The 23,645-nt window shown below is 40.6% G+C and overlaps 1 protein-coding gene across 2 annotated transcripts in view; it reads right to left on the reverse strand.

Moving 5' to 3' along the window:
- DOK7 (docking protein 7) overlaps positions 1-21,632 on the reverse strand; it is a 59,613-nt gene extending 37,981 nt beyond the window's left edge. The window contains exons 1-5 of one of the 2 annotated variants that reach the window (XM_420818.8): positions 21,519-21,632; positions 21,323-21,368; positions 18,923-19,153; positions 15,324-15,524; positions 7,088-7,207 (exon numbers count right to left, since the gene is read on the reverse strand). In XM_420818.8, coding sequence (XP_420818.4) covers positions 7,088-7,207; positions 15,324-15,524; positions 18,923-19,153; positions 21,323-21,368; positions 21,519-21,572 — 652 coding nt within the window. In that variant the 5' untranslated portion in view covers positions 21,573-21,632. Of the gene's footprint in view, positions 1-7,087; positions 7,208-15,323; positions 15,525-18,922; positions 19,169-21,322; positions 21,369-21,518 lie in introns of both variants that reach the window. The other variant, XM_004936196.5, reaches the window with a different exon arrangement.
- Positions 21,633-23,645: the final 2,013 nt, after the last annotated feature.

Here is a 23,645-nt window from a genome sequence, read left to right on the forward strand (position 1 = left end):
CACTAGTAAAATAGAATCATAGAATCATTAAGGTTGGAAAAGACCTCTAAAGATCATCTAGTCCAACTGTCAACCTATCACTACAATGCCCACTAAACCATGTCACTCAGTGCCACATCTACTGTTTTCTTGAATGCCTTCAGGGTGGTGACCCCACCACTTCCCTGGGCAGCCTGTTCAAATGCATCACCACTCATATTGACAAGAAATTTTCCTAATATCAAACCTGGACCTCCATTGCAGCAATTTAAAGCCATTACCTCTTGTCCTAACACTAATTACCTGGGAAAAGAAGTCAATCCTCTCTTGCTACCTTCGGGTAGTTTAGACAGGGATAAGGTCTCCCCTGAGCCTCCTCTTCTCCAGCCTAAATAATCAGAGTACCCTCAGTCATTCCTCACAAGGCCTGTGTTCCAGATCCCTCACAGTTTTATTGCCCTTCTCTAGGCACACTGTAGGACTTCAATGTCTTTCTTGTAGTGAGGGGCTCAAAACTGAACACAGTGCTATACAGGGAATTTTCCTCATACGTTTTAGTGAGTTTGCCCTTCCAGCTAAAGCTGCTTCAACTGAAGGTACTTTCTATTCCAAAAGACAGAGAAAGACCAACTGTTATACAGAAGATAGGACAATTTTCATCAGAAAAACAGTACGGTGTCCTATAAGCAATTTTGTTTCCAACTGGGCACAGCAATAAAACCAGATAACGAAAGTAACCATCATCCCAAGAGAAAGCTTGCAGATTTCTTCAAGTGGTACTATCAGTTGTGTCACGTTCAGTAACTGCAAAGGATACTGTCTGCTAATTTGCCCATTATCAGAACCATAGAATCCCCAAGGTTGGAAAAGACCTCCAGCATCATCTAGTCCAACCATCCACCTACCACCAATATTTCCCCACTAAACCATGTCCCTTAGTACCACATCTAAACGCTTCTTGAACATCTCTAGAGACGGTGACTCAATCACCTCCCTGGGCAGAAGTTTTAGTAGGCTTCACAATGATCTAGAGAAAGTAATTAAGGACAGCAATGAATTATTTCATAAGGGGGGAAGAATGAAAAGAGCCACACGTTGCTGTGGTTAAGTTAGTAAAACAAATTAAAAAAGAACAAACAGTTGAAATGATTAAAGAAAAAGTTTCCTTTTTCAGCCGAAGTCTTTCCATTTTTAGAAGACTTCAGTTTGATGTTGGCAATGCAGCATTCAAAGCAAGCTCACAATCAAGGGAAACAGCTTTTCCAGGCAAGCTGAAGCTCCAAAGGAGTCCCTGCATTATTAACTGTCAGAGAACCTAGCTGCCGTATGTCTCCTCTTTGACTCCATTCCCACTTTCTCAATGGTCCAGTATAGGTGGGAGTGCCTCACAGCAGCAGAAGTGACAGTGCTGAATTTCCTTCTACACATAACAAAGTATTTCATCTTTAGCAATCTACAATCTGGATAAGATTAGCAGAACAAGCCAGGCATACAGAGTTTTGCTATCACAGCGTATGTTGGAAATGCTAACAGGGACAGGGAAACAGTGCCTGTTACAGAAAATGCCTGTGACCTCTGTGTCTCCCAGTTCCAACAGTATTTGATGTCAGTGTCTGTCACCCTCCAGATCTAACTTTTAGAACAGAAAAGAGGACTTTTTCTTCAGGCTTCCATTCCTATTTCTCCTGCAATGCACCTCACATTAAGTACTGACTAGTTCAAACCTGTGTAATTGCTTACTCAAACGAAACCCCCCAGTGCTTCCATGTGGATGTCTGCCAAAGGCAGAGATTTGGCCACCAGCACCTATGCTGCAACTCAGACAGGTCTATGCAAGGATCACCTCGTTGGCAAACACTGTTACAGGCTGCTGCTTGAATCTATTTTCAGATGTCCTCTGCTCCAGTTACTCTACTGTAAGTAGTAAAATATTCATATGTCCAAAAAGGTTCTATCAGCACTTTGAAAAGAAAGTTGGCATAGCAGACCTGCAAATGAGTCAAACCAAAATGGAACAGACACCAATCCTTGCAACAACAGAACTGTCAGTAGGAAAGATCCTTCCACTTTCCTCAGAAATTTGACTGTTGATGCATATAGATTTTTCACGCATGCAACTGCAGGCTTTTAAATAACTATTATCTCTTCTGAAGAAGGAGAACATTATTTACAATTTTTTAAAAAGGTCAAGAAGCTGATCCTGTAAGAATGGCCTTGGATAAACACAAGAGGAAATTGTAAGTAAATAATCAAGTTCTGCATTTCAAATGTTCAGCTGCTTTTAGAAGCAATCTTCCCCATCAGCTCATATGCAGTACGTTTCACCCAGCAACATGGAATCTCTAGGCACAGTGTCTCTTCAATGAGTCTGCTCATTATTTGGTTAAATTTCTCCTTCCGATGTAGGAGAAGTAGACAGTCCCTGCCACACTGCTCATGAGACAGAAACTGCTATCTGAAAATTGGGTTCACAGTTATGTGCTCTGACCTCTCTTTGCTCAGTCTTGTGGAAAACAGGTTGGATTTTTCAGTACATACTAGGGGACTTCTAGAGAAACAGCTTCAAACCTACCAGGTATATGTAAACTTAAGTCTTAGATGTTAATAATAACTGCTTATCAGTTTTACTGCAGTCTTTGTTTTACCTTTAACTTTAAAGTTCTTGGCTAATAATCAAGACCTCTATTGTAAACACAGATAACATCCATTCCCAAGAAGAAGCAGGTTCTCACACAAGAATTTTTGGCTATAGTCTATCCATTGCTCTTCAGAAGGCTCTCCTACAAGATCAGATCAAGGACTGAAGTCATTGGCAGCCACATTTTAGAGACCAGCCCTAACTGGAGGGCATAATCTATAATCTCCTTTCATATCAGTCTTTAAATAAGGTTTACAAAATGGAAGGTATAAACGAGCTGTTTTCTTCTTTTGTCAACGGTTGTACCTCAAAGCCTCTAAATAACTGTGGAATAATTTGTCATGTTACTAACTCAGGAGGACAGCAGCAATGTGATGGGTACCGAGACAGCTGTCCAAGGAAGTCAGGCAGCTTCAGCCCACACAACATCCTGCAGCACTTCCAAAAACTCTAAGAGCAATTTGGTACCTTAATTTCCCAAATTCACGACAAATGTATTCTATAACGTAATTTACTCCCATGGAATCCAGGCAGTTAGATTCACTGAAGTCCTTCAGTTAAGAAAATGCTTTATCAACCATATTTCTCAACCAGAAATAGATCCCTTGCTATAAAGAAAAATCTTTAAGGCAATTACTGAAATTTTCCTGAACACTGCTTCAAGGCAAAGGGGAAGCATTAAATCAAATTTGGCTGGACTAAAATTGTCTGTGATGGAGATTTTATTTTTACATTACGTTGGTGGCTATTCAATACAGCCACATCAGCTGCTCATCGTGGGAGATTTAGAATACTTTGGTAATACACAAATAAATCGTCACCGTAATTTAAAGCTCCAAGGTTCTTGGGGAAGCACCTGTTGGGAAGAATATACTGTGCAAAGTTAAAGCAGCAGCCACCCAAGATAATCTTGATCATACGCATCTTTAAAATGCAACACTGTTTAATTCCTTTGGTAAACAAAGTTAGCTAAGTTATGCTTAACACCTGTCCTTTCTTCCTTTGTAACTATAGTCAGATTTGCAAATCAGGCCTGGACCCTCACCTTCATGCTAACATCTCCACACCTTGTAAGATGTCTGGAGGAATGCAAAGGTGTCCTCAAAGTTTGAGGAGGATCCACTTGGTACAGATACTGCTGAAGGCAGCCACAGAGCTGTCTTGCAGTGGTCAAAGGTGTTATCAAGCTTCGATAAAAAGAAAGTATCAGATAAATCCTCAGCAAGCAGCACTGCACATTCTCCAGTCAGTCACAAAGCAGCCTGAAAAAGCTTCCAGAATTAAAAGAGAGCATCAAGACTATTGACATTACACTTGGAGTCTTTCCAACCTGCAAGACTAGGCTGCCTTAGTCAAATTTACAGGGTTAAACTAATAAACTGTTCAGCTTTCACTGCGTTCATGTTTGGAATTCAAAATAAATCTCGGTATTGAAAAGAAGGAATTCAACACACACCTGATAAACAAACATTTCTCAAACAACACGCATGCAAATTTAGCATAGATTACAAACCATGCAATAAGTGATTCAGTATTCTGTCAATATCTAGACTGTCAATACAACAACACAGTTCTACGGTTTGTTTTCTAAATATCTTCTCAAGGAGGAGAGGGGAAAAAAAAGACTAAGTAGCTACTTAAAGCAATTATTTTTCAACTAGCAGCTAGGAAATAATAATAATAATGAGCTATCAAAAGACCTCTTGTCACTCCTTTAAAGCCTTTATTAATATATAACACTGCCTAAAAACATCTAAATATATGTGCATTACCTTTGGATTCCCACTCAATGTCATGTCTTAAATTTGAGATCTGATTACGGAGCCTTTAACAAACCAACTGTATTTTGGTACAGTTTAGCTAAATTAATGGGCTTCCAAAATAAAGTTTACCACTGTGTGGTGGTGCTTAAAATAGCAAGCATTCCTTTTCTTTACCATTTTATTTTGTATGTACACATAATGGAATTGTTTTTATCATTATGATATTCATGTTCATTTGGTATACATTCCCAAGAAATCACAGCACAATTCAGGTTGGAAAGAATCTTCAGAGTCTCTAGTCCAACCTGATGCTCAAAGCAGGGTCAGTTAGGAGAGATCAAGCTAGATTTTGCAACCTTAAAACAGTCAGTCACATTTGCAAGTTCTACTCTACGTAATTTTCATTCAGTATGTATTATAAAGATGATATAACAAATACACACACAGTAATGATATACGTCGATGTTATAAGAAAAATAAGCAAACGCCAACTGCGTAATTCTATTTATTCTACGTGCATTGGAGCCCAAGAACAGTGACTTTTTCCCCCACCACACTAAGTCATTTTCTCCACATTTTCCTTTCCTGGGACTGCTTAACAGTTATTCAAGTATATTTCTTGCTTAAGTTAGAAAGTTAGTCAAAAGCAAGAAGTCAATTTCAAATGGCAGCCTGCAGAGAAAAGGGCTCTCCCTATGTAAGCTTTTAAGCAAATTAAGTTATACAAAACCAGAATATTGCATATATAAAGCACAGTTAAGGCTGTGTAGCACTCCTCACTGCCATAAATAAGAATTACTTTCAGTTGATATTTTTTGGTAGAATCCCCAATCTGGAGATTTTCACCTAGCTATCTGGGGTGTATAGGTGACTTTACAGGCGACTTACTTATTTAGCATATCCACTTCAAAAGGTTCTTTGAATTCCAATACTCTTGCCAGATACAGCATGCAGCTGGTAGAGACTTGAGCTTCTCAAGCAATACGGTGTGTTCTTTGTAACATTATACTTGATAAGGAAAGTTAGTTTATGGATGAATCACTGGTATTGTATATGTGTATGTGCCTTAAACAGGTCTGTGCAAGCTTCTGAATGGGACAATAAATAAAACCAGAGCTGATAGATAACTAAGATGCAAAAGCAAGTTTACATCCATGTGGTCCTAAAAAGCTTCTTATTTTTTGTAAGTTGACACATCCTTTGAAAATCAAATTTCTTAAATAGTCACTTTGTTGGCATATACTCTCTGGACATTCTGTTCACAAGTAGGACAGTGATAGGACAATGGGAAATGGTCTTAAACTGAGACAGGGGAGGTTTAGGTTAGCTATTAGAAGGAAGTTGTTCACTCAGAGGCTGGTGACACACTGGAACAGGTTGCCCAAGGAGGTTGTGGATGCCCCATCCCTGGAGGCATTCAAGGCCAGGCTGGATGTGGCTCTGGGCAGCCTGGTCTAGTGATTGGTGACCCTGCACATAGCATGGGGGTTGAAACTAGAAGATCATTGTGGTCCTTTTCAACCCAGGCTATTCTATGATTCTATGACATTTTTGCTAAACAGAGATTTGGGAAAAGTTTTAGAAATGCAGAAGAACACACATTCACTACCAAAGTTTTAAGTATCATCAGTGTTGGGGGGCAGGGGGAGGAAAGGTTTGTTGTGGGTATTTTGTTTCTTTCTTTGCTTTTTAAATACTCTTCTTAACTTTATGCAAACACAGCACGTGGCGTAAGAAGAATGAGATGTTACTGCCTGCTATGCTGTTTGGTTGCTTTGTTTACCTTAGCATTACAGTTTTGGGAAAGAGGAGACAAACCGAGACTTAAGTCTACTGTGTTTACCTTAGCAAACTTCTTGCAGTTTAAAATGTTTCACATCCAGACCTAATCTTTTCCACATTTCCTTCCCAAATTGATTATCTCCACCTTACGGCAGTGATAAAACTCTGCCAAACATCTGTTAACTAACACTTAAACAGAAACTCAAAACATTTCTTACCAACCCTTCCTCATCCTTCACAATTCCTGGATTCCACTCCCACTATATCCCATTGCCAATTCCCAGATAACTTTCTGCGGTTTCATTTCCACACTCTTACCCTGTTTGACAGTTGCTCCAACTCAATATGATATTTTTTAAACCTGCTGAAGTCAAAAGACAGCAGGGCTTACTGTGATTCCCATTTCCTTTTTTTTAACATTACAGTACACGCAATATTTACCATGAAATAGGAAAAGGAATTTAATCCTTGCACACCAAGAAAAAAAAAGTCTCAAGCAGCAAAGCTGAAACTGAGGCCTGACAAAGTTTCTTCTGACATTGGCAAGGCCTTCCAAATGTTTGGGATGAAATCAAAATACCCCAGTTAGTTTTCCTGGTTTCAACTAATTAAACTATCAAAAAATATTAAATCAGACATCGATCTAAGTTGCACTGTACAAGTTTACAATTGCCATATTTTAGTACCATTATACAAGAGAAGGCCAAAGATTGCAATATCACCAGAAATCTGAATGAACCAGAGCCACAGGGTGAAACTGGGTACATTCAGTGGGTAAATCTGTACTGATAACATTTTAGAATGGAAACCGTACTGCACTTTCTGCACCCTTAGTGTCTGCAAGCTGTTCTTACAATCAGAGCAATGAGTGCTAGACATGGCAAGTTCCTACTTTGCTCAGTCACTCTGTAGTTCCTATATTAACCTGGTAGCACTGGACGCAAACCAAAAGGGCCTTTCGTCGGGGAGATGCCGCGGACGATACAGTCAAACAGAAAGCTGATCTGCTCTCCTTCGGCACAAGAAAGGAAGAATACACCAGCCCCTGCAAGAAAGAACATAAATTTGTTTTTCACCTGGATACATTAGAAATATATTTAGTTGAAGCCATTTATAACGGAGCAATCAAAAGAGCATAAGTATACAGTGCTAGCCATGAAAAGAAATCAATGAAACATACCCTACAGAGGGGGAAAAAAAAGTTCAGCATATACACTGAGTCAGGAAAACATACAAATTCAATAGATAACTAATAATTTATGCTAATTTTCTGCAACTCAGGCAGTTAGAGCAATGCCAAAACGCAAGCCATATGCTTAACAGCTGTCTGTGTCTTTTATTCTCATTTACCCCTAGAATTTTGTAGATTCAATCTTAGCTATGCAAGTGTCATGGTTACTGAAAGAGTCTTCATCGAAATGAACCAGGTTAATGCTGCTTTTACCAAACTTTATCAAAGAACAGCCTTTCATACCCCCTACAGCGATCAGGGTTTGGTTATATTGTTAGATTATAATATAAATTTTCCCACTTATTTAAAAAGCCTAGACTAAGCCCTATGTATCTATTATTAAACAGAATGTAACATGACTCCACAGGCTGTCATCAGATCTTTACCCTTAGCTCTATTCTGATATTTTGCTTTCCATTCATTAAGAATAGCCCCCAGCAAAATTAGAATGAGAATCACTAAATAAACAAACAAGTTCTGAGCCACATGATATACAGCTATGGGGACAACACACAAAAGTAAAAATGTTCCACTTAACATTTGATTTGAGAATTTTTCACCCCAAGTCCTACTTGCAACAGAGAAGCACAGTGAGCCTTTTCAATGAACCGAAGGCATCGGGCAAAATACCCTCCATCCCAAGTAACCAGTGGAATTAGTATGTAGACCTTTTAAGAAATGCTGTCAGTTTATCAGAGCCAAGTACACTACAAAACCAGACCACCACATCAGTACAGCTTTATATATAGCTTTCCTAAGGGCCCTTAGTCTTGACATAAATTTGACTTCTACATGTTTCTCTAGCTTATTCTGAGTTGAATGGCTACTTTTGTCAATTTTACTTAAAGCAGCAGCACTGATTTTGATCAGAATGCTTGCACCCCTATCACATCCCACACATGCAAGTCTTATCCAACAGGTAATTATTTTAGAAAATTAGATACAGCAGGCAAGCAGTAAACTGATCACTTCAGGAGAAAGTATACTCTGCTCCATGCTCTTTTGTCACTCTCAGTTTATGTAAAACTGAAGTCCCTGTGTGCTCTGCTTAAATCTCTTCTAGACTGCATCTCCTAATTTGATTCATCACGCCATCACTTTTGTTCCTCTTCAGATCTAACTGATCAACCGTATCCCACATTTTCTCACAGCAAATACACATGCAATGGCTTCAGTATCAAAATCCATCTAGCAGATTACAACAGTAATCATGCAATCTGACAGGTGTGAAAGTTTCAGGTACTGACTCATATACAGCCTTGTCACATTTTCCCTCTCCAGGAGATACCAAAGAGTCAGAGAACTGTATTAAAAGAAGTTGGGTGCAAAATTTGCATTGAGAAGGCATTTGAAATTTAGCCCTCTCTTAGCTATTTTCTCCTTCCTTCACTCAGTACAGAACTGTTTCCCTGATGTTTAAAGGCTACGATTCTTCCCCTGTGAATCACACTGATGGTGAAGGACATGCCTTTCTTGAGGAAGGAGGGCAGCACAAAGCTCTGTTCTGAACATGACCTTCTTCTGCTATGAACAATAAGCAATCAAGATATGGAGACAACAGAGAACATTCATACCTCAAGCATAGTGATGGACTATGGCCTGATAATTTAGCAGAAGCCTGCACATCCATGTTACCATTCAGGAAAAGAAGATACCTCCAATGTGTCTGCACATAAAGGCTCCATCTGGACCACTTGCTCTTGGCCACTATTGTAAAGAAGTGGCTTACATAAATTCCTAAGAGGCTCTACTAGTCTGTGACTTCAATGGAAACAAAGAAGTAAACATTTGCTGAAATTTACTTCTACGTGACTTGGCTAATTAACTCAAAGAATAATTTATGTGAAAAATTATTCCATTTGGAAATCCAAAAAACAAACATGAAAGCTTTTATACAACTTGTGCAAACAGCTTATGGACGTGCGCCCACGGGTACAAATCCAACATACATGCATTGCCCTCAAGTATTTCTTTGTAGATTCTGTTACTCACACAATCACCATAAACACTGGTCAGCTTTATGGGAAATATTTTCTTTCTTGTTTTGTTAGAAAGAACTAGAACACAAAGGATGAAAGAAGTTTAGGAGTCCTTACAAAATACATCACAAGAGATGAATGAACTCAGGTTCAACTGAGTTATGTTTTAAAAGCATACACAGAAGCCAGTAATTGCATTTCCTTTCTGCTTTCTTGAGAAAGATGATAAATTCACAACTAGAAATTTCACATCTCAGTCATGTGCTGCAATAGATTTGGTGCACAGGCATTTGGTAGCCCAGGAATATGTGGTATACATCACTGTAACACCATGCAGCTGAACAGCTCCCTCTCTCTTCACAGGGTAAGAGAGTTGGTGAGAGACATGGCTTGAACTCAATATGAAAAGAGTTTCCAACAATGGCAGGCCAAAAGAAATACAGTCTTTGTCCCTTTGAATGCACACGTGCAGGTGATAGGAAGCAAAAACCAGCAGTCTATGGCAACTGAAGTTTCTCAGCTCTCCCACATATCAAGAAACACATTTCTTAAGAAAGAAAGAAACAGTAATATAATGCAGAAAAATATAGTGGGACTCTTTCCAATATACCTTGAAATTCTGGTCGCCTGCAGCCAAAGAAAAGATTAATGCATACTGAAAACCAGGTACACAAATGAGCAACTGCTGAGCTCTTACAGGGAAGACAAGACAGATGGGCTTGTTTAGCCTAGCAAAAGAGACAGAGTGCATAAATAAAGGTAGTTGAGAAGGTAAGCATCAGGGAGAGAGAACATTATGCTAAAGAACAATACCAGAACAACAATCTCAGATATAAGAGCAAAAAGTTAGTTTGGAAACCTTGTAAAAGGATTTTAAAGGATCACAGACATGAAAGGATCTACAAGACTCAAGACCCTATGCTAGCCTAATGCACATTTGGATCCTTTATAAAGGATTAGAGTCATGACATCAGTATTCAAACAGCATTGAACTTTCAGAAACAGTTGACAGACACTCAGAAATCAGATTCTTCGTGTGTATATGCCTCGCCACAACTTCAGACACCTCTTTAATCAATGGCATACCAAGAAATGCAGAATATCTTCCTGAAACCTGAAATGTTTCCCTTGGAAGAAAACACATCTCATTTTTTCACCTTTATCATTTTGACACCTATTGCTGGGGAATACTCTTGATTTACAGTAGTGTGGAAAACCACAGAATACACCACTAGTTAAAAGCAGCACCCAGAAATTAGGATAAGCTCAAAGGTGAGAGGGGATCCGAGAGAAGAACTTCAGCATAACGTAGGTAATTCAAGTACTTCAAAGTCCCATAGCAAATCCATCAACTACAGTTTCCCATTTGTAACATTCATTCACATTTCATATCACTTTTTTTTTTTTTTTTTTTTTTTTTTTTACACAACTGTCATCCTGGCCTACAAAGTAGACCATTTAAGTTTCCTGCAATGAAGAAGTAAGATACAAGCAGCAATTCATTGAAATTCTTGGAATATAGAAATTGCATCAAATCTAGAACAAGTCACACAAGATCTGCAACAACTAAAGAACATAAATGGAGAGCTATTTATATAGAACGTTACTTTCTTTCTGCTGTCAACAAGCACTTCTCAGTAGGAAGAAAAGAAAGATTTGAAGCCCTGAAGGGTGAAGGAGGCCAGGAAACAAGGTTTCCCACTCTCATAACAGTATGATGACCAAAAGAAACATGCTGAGCATCACAGCTACCATGTCATCTTTTCTAGTGATGTTTCAGAGTGTCTTCTACAGCTAGGCAACTCAGAAAAAAGGTTCCAATTTTGGTTTTGTTTTTTGAATGCTTACCTAGGGACTCAGAACATCTTCACTCCCACCTCCCAGAATCAGTCTGCAGGAGCATACTTTGGCCTGTTCAGGAAACTACTTGGAAGCATCCCAGGGTATCTGGTCCTGGAGAGAAGATGGATCCAGGAGAACTGGCTCGTTTTCAAGGATCACCTCCTGCAATTTCAAGCCAAGCAGAGGTAGCAGGAAAGCCTACATGGAACTCCATGTAAAATTCAAACATAAAAAGGAAGCACACAGGTAGTAGAACTCAGGTGACCAAGATGATGCAGGAGAAATACAGACACACTGTCCAAGCACACAGGAATGGGGTTAGGAAAGCCAGTCTCTAGCAGGAGTTGAATCTGGGGGTGAAGAGCAAGAAGGGCTTCTGCAAATGTATCAGCAAAACAAAGAAAATGAGGGAAAACTTCAGCCTACTGCTGAACTGGGTGGTGAACCTGGTGTCAAAGGACATGCAGAAGGCTCAAACACTCAAAGTCTTCTCCATTTTGGTCTTTACTGATAAGATTCAACTCCCCTGTCAGTAATCGCAGACCCTTGAAACCAGTGGGGAATCTGGAACAAGGAAGACTTGCCCTGGGTGGGTAGGAGTGGGTTGAGGAATATTTAGGCAGGTGGTAAGGGAGTTGGTCTGTATCATTGCAAGGCCACTCTTGATGGGCCTTATTTTCCAGCAAAGGACTGGGAAAATAAAAAAGAAAGAAAGAAAGAAAGAAAGAAAAAGTAACAAAAGCAAATAGACCTTCAAGAAGGACAAGGGAACCACAGGCCAGGGGAGGTGATAACACAAATAATCCTAGAAAGCATTTCCAAACACACCAAGGACAAGATGATTACTGGGAATAATCAGCATGGAATTTACAAAAAGGAAGCAATGCCCAAACAAACTGATAGTCTTCTCTAATAAAATGACTAGCTTGCTGGATGAAGCAGTAGATGTCTTTTGTTTTAACTCCAGGAAGGCTTTCAACACCATCTTCTATAACATATCCACTGACAAAGTGATCAAGTGCGGACTAAGCAAGTGGACAATAAAGTGGACTGAAAACTGGCTAAACTGTCAGGCTGAAAGGGTTATTATCAGTAGCACGAAGTCCAGCCAACTACTGCTGGTGTATGGTGGAGCAAAATTTTGGGCCAATGATGTTTAACAACCTCATTGACCTGGATTGTGGCACAGAGTACACCTTCAGCAAGTTTGCAGAAAGTAGAAAACTGGGAGTAGCAGCTGATACACCAAACTACAGGAAGAAGTTGTTCACAGAAGTTATGGAGTCATCCATAGAGATGTTTTGAACGTGACTGAATGTGATCCTGGACAAACTGCAGCAGCAAATCTCACTTTGAGTAGGGGGATTGAACAATGTAACCTCCAGAAGTTGTTTCCCAACTCAAACATTTTGTGATATTTAGGCACTGTTAGATCTAAGTTTGTTTATTTCCAAACTCATTCTGAAGAATTGCTTTCATACTGCAGTGTATAAGCTTCATAATCAGCATTATAATGATAGCCGTGTATACAGACCAGCAGTGTATCATCAACACTTTAATAACACAGAACAGCTACAGCAAATTCTCCATACAAAAGCATGGATTTTTCCACAGTAAATTGCAATGTTCGTCTGTGTTACCAAACAGCTAAGGAAAAACTAACACAGTTAAAGAACAGCAAATATTAATCTAAATAACTAGATAGTTTTCAACATTCAAGGATTTGTATGAACTGATGATACTTTATGTGTTGAAACACCAAATATTCTTTCAGATCACTTAAAAGTGAAGGTAAGTTTCTACTATATTAGTAATGCTTTAATATGTGTAGTATTTGTACTTTCTACAAAATCCAGTAAGAATAAGACATTCCCTAGATACTGTAATGAAAATGAAATGTACAAAAGGAAGGTGACCAATATTCACATACAAGCTACTGATCATCTTGGATACCACATAAAACTAGCTCATATTACTTACTGCTCTGCTTCTAGTTAGGAAAACATACATCTTTTACAATTGTAGCATGAGCAATGCATAGAACTGTATGGTGATGTAATAGTAATCTAATATATTCAGATCGAATTATATATACAGATCATAACAAATAATACATAGTCGATAACAGAGATCCACCCCATTTCATTATAAAACCAAGGAAAAGAAAACATACTCATTAATTTAGGGCTGAGCTAGATCCTACCAAAAATGTACCTTCAGTCTTTATGCCAATATCTTAAGGTGCCTTACTGCTGAATATTCAGAATCTAGGCAGCCTCAAAACACTCTATGTGGAAGTGCTAGACTCACATTTCTGGATGCACACAACCATGTGATAGCAAATGTAAAATGGACAAACACAAGACCTGGGTGAGCTGTACAGAGGAGCAGCACGTATTGCACACCTCAAAGCAAGGCTCTACAAGACTTCTCAGAAAGCTATGGTAAAGACACCTCCAAGCAGACAAGAGTCCAGCCATCAGATCTCTTGTTTTGATGACTCAGCCAAATTTCTTGCTACTCACCTCCTGCAGACCACCTTCTTCTCTACTCTACAGAGCTCGTAAGATCATGCAGGTTGCTAAAGGAGTATCAGCAATACTCACATCCTCAAGAAATCTTTCCAGGGAATAAAGTACTGAATACTAGAGACATCTCCTTACTCATCCATCATTCATGACCTGTTCAGAAACCCAGCCTTACTCTGTGCACACTCTGCCTATGGTGGTTTGACTACACCAGTACACAATGGAGAAGCAATTTTCTGACTAGTTGCATGAAGATCAGCACAAATAAGCACACACAAAGCAAATCACACTTTCCAAATTTGGTTCGGGCAGCTTCACAAGAAAGATACTTCCACAAAGAATGCGTGATTAATAAGAAGGCTCATTTCATTTTGATCTGCAAATAGTCCTTACTTCTATCCTTTCAAGAATGAAGACCAGAACTGAATCTGAGTCCTTCCATCAACATCATCATAAAAGTCACAGACAAATTAAGCAGTGAAGGATTTGAACTAGAATGTTCTGCAGTGCAGTCCAGTGCCCTAATTCAGAAATGAGGGTTTGAATGTCAAGTCCATACTTACCACCTTTATAACTCAGCTCTGTACTTTTCAACAGACAAATAAACGCTCGTTATAGTAAAGCAGTCAAAACAATTTATTTTCTCCTCCTCTCAGAATTTTATTAGAATTCTCAAGGAATATTTCTGGGATTTCCACCAACTCAGAAACCTTCTATTTTTCTTTTTACTCTGTTTTTTGAGGAAATCAATTTGTTTCACCTTTCAGCATACAAATGTCACACAACTTCCTATCCAATTTGGCAATAAGCACATCCATTTCCACTCACAGATTGTCAATAGAGCAAATTCTGCTACTGAAGTTAAAATTCAGTGCTTTCAACTGATGTATATGATTGCATTAATAATCTTTTCAGGTCTTATGTAGTTTTAAAGTGATAACATGGGAAGTCACAAATGTGACATCAGAGCAAGAGATTCTGCCTTAGTAGCTAAGGAGTAACTTCGCTTCTAGGCTACAGAAACTAGCTTCAGCTTGCTTGCTTTCACTTTGACCTCATGAAACCTATGGTCCTGTAACACAACAAATCTAGAAGTTCCTAGAAGTCAGAAGTTCTCTCTGTTGGATTTAGCAGCATTTACACAGTGAGAGCCTTGCTTCTACTTTGGTAGAAATTTCCTTCTGCAGACAACAGAAATAATCATAATTTAATAATCTGAACATTAAACCATTTCGCTTCATCTCTTACAAGCCACAGGCCTTAATCCTCATTACCTTATTCTTGCTCTGAATCCATAAGCAACAACTGACTGAGCATCTTCTGGAGAGTTACATGGCAACATTCAGCCATAGCTCCACATTTTTACTGAATGTAAGGGTTGAAGCAAGCAGAAACCTGCTCAGTAGAATAGAACAACTGATATGAAGCTGATTGTATGACAAAGCTGCATAGCTGTTTCCAGAACCTCCACGCTGATTAAAAAAAAAAAAAAAAACACCAAAAAAAACAAAACCAACAAAACTCACATTTCCACAAACAGTTTCAAACAGCTTTTAGAAGACAAGTTCTATCTGTACTTACAGAAGCCACACCTTGTACCCCCTTCAAAGATGAATCCATTTGGGACAGCTCCATATCGACGCAGATCTGAGAGTTTCCATTGCCCCATAACACTAGGAGGAAGGTCTTTTGCAAGGACAAGAATGTCATTGCAGAAATGCAGCGTAGCAGGCCCACTCTCTAGTTTTGTGCCAGGTGCTACAAAAACTTGAAATCTATGAACTATCAAAAAAAAAAAAGGAAGAAAAAACATTACTATAGAAAGCATGAGAAATGTACCATAACTTACATAAGTAATTCTGCACAGCTGTAGTGTGTAGACTGACCCCTACCCACATCACAAAGCAAGGATAGGGATTCTAGCTAGAGCCCACATAGCCCCACGTGAGTAGCTAATGTTTCAAGTTATTAAGTTGTAATGCTACAACTTAATGCTACATTAATCCATCCAAACTCTTACAGAACAAACCCCATATCAAATTAGTCAGTGATCCAGCCTCCTTCCACCCTTGCATCAATACAGGGTTTGCTTTCTGTGTCCTCCTCCAAATAGCCTTTGCCCAGCCTTTCTGAATTGCATGCACACAGACACACAGCACAGTGCCAAGGAGCCCAGAAGTCAAGGCACAAAGAAATAGGCAAGTTCTAACAAGAGGTCTGTCAATGACTCATTTGCAGCCTTTAATAATCTGCTTCACTCCCTTCCACACGTTGCTTTCCTTAACAGTAAAATGAGGAAAATTACATTTTCCCACCTTTGTGACTCTTTTGTGAGCTGATGACGCTAGATGCCCCAGTATATGAATGGATTTGGAAATTAGTCATTGGTAATGTACATTCTCAGATGTGAGTTAACTCTTTATATTTCTCAGTCTAAACTCTGAGCTGGGGAAGACACCTCTCTCATTCAAGTTTATGAAGTTCAGGTTTAAATCCCAACTCCAGTATCCCCTATATTGCAAGGGTCCTTACCTACAGTAGTAGCTGTTCTAGGCTGGCCTGCCATCTTCTCCAGAGTTGGGAGTATTTCAAAGAGTCAAATCTCACAGTATTTCACAGTAGCAATTTAAGTTTGCAACCACCTAATTCTCAAAAAACTATTTTGACCTCCACAACTCCTCCAGTTTCTTTCATCTTGCAACCAGATACACATACACACACAAATCTGTCCCGGCACAAAGAAGCATAAGGACTGCCACATTTTCTGTTGGACTTTCAAGGAAGTATTTATCAGGAAATGTGTAAATGTATATTTTGGTTATCCATTTAATATCATTCAAACAGCTTCCTGCCTATGATATCTCCAGAGTAACTTCCAGGCACTCTCATTTCTTGTAATTATTCTTCCCTACCTCTTGCCAATGCTCCTTCAAGCATCATGAATTTCAACCAAGCCTGAGCCTTGTTTCTTGTTTAAACAGTTGCTATATTAGTTACCATCTTAGCTGTAAGTCAGCTCCTCACCTATGACGTACATTTGCAAAGTTTCCTAAGGCTTCAGCAGAATAAGCCACAAAGTCATTTGAGTGAGATGTGTAAGGAGCCAGAGATAGATCTTTAAGCAATCACAGCTCTACTTACAGTAGTACTGCTAGAGAGCAAGTCAATAGTCACATAATGTTCTCTTCTGGGCAAACAATTACTTTACACAACCTAACAATGATGTAAAATATGAAAGAGATAGCAAAGCCACCCTAACAAATAATATTCAGTAAAAAAATATTTCGTATTGTTTGGACAACTCTGCACAGTTAACTTCAGAGGTACTTTGACAGCAATTAAGCTATAAGAAGCAGAAACATCAGCATTCTTTCTGTCTCATAAATGGAGAACAAAGAACACTTTAACACAAGGGAGTACAAGTTACCAAAGTTGCTGACAATATCTAAGACTTGCAACTCAGATTCCAGAACGATGTTAGGAATCAGCACACCCAAATCTGAACAAAACCAAAATAGAGGCAAAGTCAGGTCTAGACATGAAGGTTTTGCCATATTCTCCTTTCCTGGTAGTTTGTAAACTAAAATTCTCCCTAGGCATCTACTGTTCTAACTTAATCCCTTGAGCTGTCCTAGGAATCACACTCACCTGACCTCTAAAAACAGAAAGAAAACACTGGAAATCCCAGTGAATTCCTTCCATTCTTTGGTCCTCACTCAACAGCATCAACTTGTTCCACTTTTTTTTTTTCCTTCCTGCTTCCCAGACTCTGAGGTCATCTGCCCACAGTCCATTTTCAGCACCCAGCCATATTACTTCTAATGCACACAAAGGCATCCTTATTAGTCTTTAAGAAAGAAACACTAAACAGTCACCAACTCCTGATTATATAGTAACCTCCTCTTTTTTCCTTCTATTTAATCAGGCTAGATTCTATTCTGTTCCCTTACACTTCATTTCTTCACCTCCACCTGCACACTCTCCCCATCTGTCTCTGATCCAGGGCTACCTTCGTCTCATAGACGCTATTCCTACCTTATTCATAGCTTTAATAAATTCCTCACTTCCTTTGAATTTCCTCCCACCACAACCATAACTCTCACATTCAGACCAAGACCAAACATTCTCTTTATCCCAGGAATGAATCAATGCAAAATCATGAAAATCAGACCTCCTCTGTCAAATTCAAATTCTCCTCCAGCTGTCCTACATTTGTCCTCAAGAACAAATCTATGCTGTAGAGAGATCCCAATACTAGTAAAGAAACAGCAGTGGAACACAAAACAGCCACACTGTCAGAGTGTGCTCACTACTCCCTCTACATCTGCCTATCTTGTTCAGGGATCCCCTCCAACCTTTGCCCTTGTGCAAGTAGGCAAGGCAAGATAGCTCCAAGTAATAAATCTGTCTCTCCATTCCTATATCACTACATTTTATTAGTGTAAAATTCTCAGACCATCTTTGCATGTATATAGTGAAAAGTAAGGAGCCCATGGCTACAACAGATGGCAAAGCATATGTAACAAATGATTAAGATAGCTAATGTGTCTTCCACACACCTACCCTCCTTTCCTAGTTATAACTAAACAGACATAAAAGCTATTATGGATTTTCAACATTACCACTCCTTCTTCATCACTATACACTTTGCTAACCAAGAAAAAAAAATAAGATGCATGAGTAGATAGCTGGAAAGACTTGTAACAGTGTTATATTTTATTGAGAGATGTCTCTTCCTGAAAGGGGACACCAGCAACAACATGAATTATCAAGGGCAACATCTGGTAAGCTAACACGCAGCTCAGAAAATTGGGGTTGAACAAGCCAACTTCTAACCTGGGATCTACTTCTCTTAATTCAGGCTCTTTCTGAACCCTGTCATCTAAATCCCCAAGGAAATTGCATTACCAGAAGAAGAATTCTGATCACTTTGCTACAAAGCTACACGCTTTCAGTGGTTAAGTCAAAAACTAAGTTGAGAGCTTTCCTTGTTAGTGACCAATGCTGTAATCACAGCCTACCAGAAGGGACAGTTGCTTTAAGACATACAGGGAAGAGAAGTCTCTTCACTCATATGAGTGAGCCTCTTCCCTAACTATACTTTTTAATTTACATTTTAGTTAGGGCTTTCTTTGATTTTTTCCTGTCAAAAAAAGAGAGTATGAGAAGACAAAGGTTACCTTCCCCCAAACTGTAGCGGATTCGTACATCCCACGCATACATTGTTTCCTTGTTCTCAAATCCTAGCATCACAACTTGAGAAAGACAGATGATTGCAAGGGTGTGATTCAAGCCCTCATAAGAGAGCCCAGGATCCAAGCCACAGATGTCTTCTAAGGTCACGCTGCTTCTCTCCTTGTGCCCTTTCGCTCGTTCAGATTTATCCTTGTACACCAGCATGAGTAAACAGTCTAAAAGAAGCAAAACTGTCAGAGATGATGAGGCAGAACAGAACACAACACGTTTGTACCAAAGCAAAGTACTAAGAGAAGTGCTTCAGACAACTGCAGGGTCAGTCTGATCAAGCCAATAGTAGAACTCAGCTTCCTTCCCCCACCCCACCCAGGTAGGCTGCAGTCCACATTCAGGGAGCAGACATATTTCAACAGTCATCTGCAGACTCAGAAATACGAAGGCAAGAAAAAAGTCTTCCCAATTACTCTGCAAAAACAGTGATTTTTTGTATTGTCTCCCAAGTTTTGAAGGGACTGACTCATTAATTTTGAGCATTAGAAGCTGGAGCACGATAGCCATCCACGTTACAAGTGCTAAGGACCAAGAGGCCATTGTCATCTTTATTTCCATGAGAACATACCGAACTACAAACGAAATTCTTACAGTAGTTCACAGATTACTCAACTACTAAATGGTGAGCAGCCTGCACTGCCAGACATTGTGTCAGCTCAGGTTTCCTAGTGAAATGTTGCACAGTAGCCATGCTCAATAATCATTATGTGCCACACCTCTATTTATTTATTTTTTAAAGCATGTCACCATTTGTTTTTAACTCCTTCCTGGGCATGTTTACTATACAGTAAATAAGCAATGGAAGAACGTAACTCAAGCATCAGGGTGCCCTAGGAAAAGTATGTTTCAAACGAAAACCAAGGGAGCATCCCCTTTCCACCTTTTGCATATAATAACAAGAGCATTCATTTTCACCCTGGTGCCCTTCCTATTGCACAGCACTGGGTTATAACCTGAACTAATGGTACATAGCAAAGCTGCAACATCCGCAGCTGCAGCTGACCTGCGTGCCACCAGGAGGAAACCCCTGTGCACCATTTCATGAATGTTGGGGTGTGGTGCTTCAGCCCTGGCAAGGTGCCCTGCAGCACTCAGCTGGGCAACAGCCTGGCAAAGCTCCAAAGAGGTGAAAAATGACTGAAAGACCCAATGCCTGCTAACCAACGCTCTACATGCCCTCCCAATTGTTTTATTGCACCTGTTAGCAAAGACAGCTGCCACTATGATACTTCTGCGTTCTGTTGTGCAGTTGTGAGTCTGAAGAAAGAACTGCTATGGCATACAGACCAAGTGAAGCAAATCTTGGGGGAGGGGAGCTGCTGGTAGAGCTGACTGATTTTGATAGAATGAAAACAGCATTTTTGAGGAATAACATCATCAGTAAGTTTTCTTTTAGAACTCCCCCACCTTTTCCCTTTACATTTGGTTAGAAATCCAGGCCCACATTGGCATGTCTGGATGTTGACTTTTACAATCTAGAGTTGCCCTCTCATGGAGAGAAGTTCAACAAATGCAGTAACTAAAATAACAACATTTAACTGTAACAACCCAGTACCAAAGATTTGGTCTAAAGAGCAAGAAACATCCGCTCTATCAGCTAGAAAGGGCTCTGGTAATGGGTTCAGAAGCAATGTAGATCCATGTTTGGACAACAGGCAACAATTTGCCCTGGAAATAAATGCTTCTGGGGCCAAATGGTTTTCCCATTAAGAAAAAAAAAATGGGAAACATGAAGCCTACTTTTCCCTCTCCAACATTAAAACATCAACTCTTCATAACATTTTCAGTTCTCCCTTGCAAACCGCGGAACTGAAGTTTTTAATTCAAGATGACATCTTATTTTTAAATTGAAATGCTCCGTGTCAAAACACAGAACAAAAATAACTACAGAGCTCACAATGGCAGCCTTTCACAGCCACCAATCACCCTGAAGAAGAGATTTCTAAAGTAAGCGTTTTAAACGGGAACTAAACTCTCGGCGGTCGTTACGCTTCGGCGGGGTCTCCTTCGATATCCTCTTTCTATTTCTGGCCGCCTGGCTCTCCGCCAGCTGAGCCCGAAAAGAAAATAAATAAGTATCTATGTATTTATTATTTTTCATTACTGTTTTATTTGAAAGAAGGAAAGAGCAACGACGGCTCGTGGAAAACTCCAGCCGAGGGGTCTCCCCCTGCAGCAGCGCACCCGACGGGGTGCCCCGTAAAGAGCTTTTCTCCCTTTCCCCGCGCCCCGCACCCCCTCAGCGGGCTGAGGAGAGGCCCCGCGGCCGCCGGTCTCCCTCCCCCCCCCACACTCCCAGGCACGGGGCCCCCTGCGCCCCGCTCCGCTCTTACCTGCCACCGGGGAGGGCTTGCGCAGCACCAGCCACCTACTCTTCCACTGCAACGAGAGGCAAAAGGACAGCGTTAGCCAGGGCCGGGGGAGGGAAGAGAGGGCTCTGTTCCCCTCGCGAGGAGGGGGCGTCGGTCGCAGACCCCCGGCCCGTGCCCGCCGCGTGGCCGAACCGAAAGGGCACAGGGGAGCTCGGACCTTTTTTCCATCTCTCAACTTGACGTGACCCTCCACCACCACGGAATCCGTCATCTTCAGTCATGATTCCGGACAGCTGCGCCCGGCTCGCTGCTCCCTCCCCGCGCTCTGGCCGAGGGGTCACTTTCAAAATAGCTTTAGTAGGTCCCCGCTGAGGCACAGCGAGCGCGGCGGGCGAGCGGCCAGCGCTGCCCGGCCCTCCCCGGCGCCCCCCGCCCCGCCGCGTAGGGGCCGGGCCGGCTCCGGCTGAGGGGGTCCTCAAAAGTTCCCCGCCGTTTCTGTATTAGCGTATTTTATTGCTTTGTAAGGTTTGTGCTTGTTTTTATTATATAGCTTCTTCAGGGTTTAAGTACAGGCAGGTGAGAACCCGAGCATACACAGCCTGACGAGGGCCGCCCCCGCCGATCTGCTCCGGCCGCGACCCCTTTAGGCGCCGAGCTTTGCGGGCAGCCCGGCTCCTCCAGCGCCCGGGGCCGGAGGGAAAGCCCGGAGCGGATCACCGCTGCCCTCTGTGCCGAGGAGCGGCACCCGGCGGCCAGAATTCATGGAGCTACGCAATAGTCTGAGTTGGAAGGGGCCTTAAAGCCCATCCGTCCCCAGCCCCTGCCGTGGGCTGGGTGCCCCATACCAGCTCAGGCTGCCCAGGGCCCACCCAACCCGGCCCTGAGCACCTCCAGGGATGGGGGGCCCACAGCTCTCTGGGCAGCTGTGCCAGGGCCTCACCGCCCTCTGAGTAAAGAATTTCTTCCTAAATTTCCCATCTTTTAGTTTAAAGCCATCCTCCCTTGTCCTCTCACTGTCAGACCATATAAAAACTCCATTTCCCTCCTGTTTATAAGCTCCCTTCAAGTACTGGAAGACTACACCAAGGTCTCCCTGGATCCTTCCCTTCTCTATTCCTCTTTCAAAAAGTGTGATTACCCCTTCCCTTGGCTCTCAAAGTCATACCCCACCTCTAATAAAAACACTTCCTTTTTTTCCTTTGCAATGCAACTGCCAGGAGATAACAGCCCACTTACCCCAAAACCGGAGCTGCTACAATTAATAGAAAAGGATGTGTTAATTATGTCCTTAAATTCATTTCAATGAGAAATGGACTAATTAGAGTCCATTATTCTAAAAATACTCCTATTGCGTCTTATTTGATGGTAATTAGTCCTTCAGCTTTTTTTTTCCCAACAGCAGCACAGCACATTTTTCTTTCAATAGCACAATGGAAGATTTTTTTTTTTAGATGTTTGCTTTTATTTCTTCTCTTTGAATTGGTCAGTTTGCATGGAATAACCTGTAATTTAATAAAACCATCCTTAAGTGTGTCTCGTAATGAATTGGGGACGTGTTTGTTCAACTGGTTTTGCATTCTAATTCTATTTCAAGTTAAATGTTAGGGAAAGCTATCAAAGAAACTTCCCTGGTAAATTTGAGCTGTACTTCATTTTATCACAAATATCTCTTACTAACCCTGGGTGTTTGCTTGCCACCCCAGACTGGGACTGTGGGTTTAATGTAGTGCTATTCAACACACAGCAGTGCATCAGATCATGACATCACCATCAAATCAATGCAATGCCAATAAAAAAGAAACAAGCCACTTTGAAAGCCACAAATTCAATGTAGTGAATTCAAGTATGACAATTCAATGAAGATTTATCATTTAGGCTAGTAAGTGCAGGAAATAGAAAGTTTACAAGTGAAACAGCCTATGTGTTTTTAAGAATTATTATACTAGCTTTGCTACATACTTCTAGAAACAGCATTCATTTTGAAAACAAGAGTTAAAAATCTCTGCACAAATTGTTTGAAAGGACGTTCTATCACCTTTCTTATTGAACAGCCACCATCTTTATAGCAAGAGAAGACAGAGAATACCTACAACACAAAACTACCAGATTAAAATCTCGAGTAGTGTGGATGGATATCAATTTCAAAGTGAAAACAAAAAGTCATAGAACAGGTATAGATGTTCAGAACAGCATAAGCTTTGTGTTGGAAACTGTTCCAAATGAATCACTTCCAAAGAAAAGTAAATAGTTCCTTCAAGCTGATTTAGTACTTGTCCTTCATCAGTAGGTACAGTTAGTCTTGTTAAACAGTCACATTCATTTCACAGTGTTAAGCAAGCCAGAC

This window comes from Gallus gallus, chromosome 4 (genome assembly GCF_016699485.2).
Source record: "Gallus gallus isolate bGalGal1 chromosome 4, bGalGal1.mat.broiler.GRCg7b, whole genome shotgun sequence".
Classification (NCBI taxonomy): Eukaryota; Metazoa; Chordata; class Aves; order Galliformes; family Phasianidae; genus Gallus; species Gallus gallus.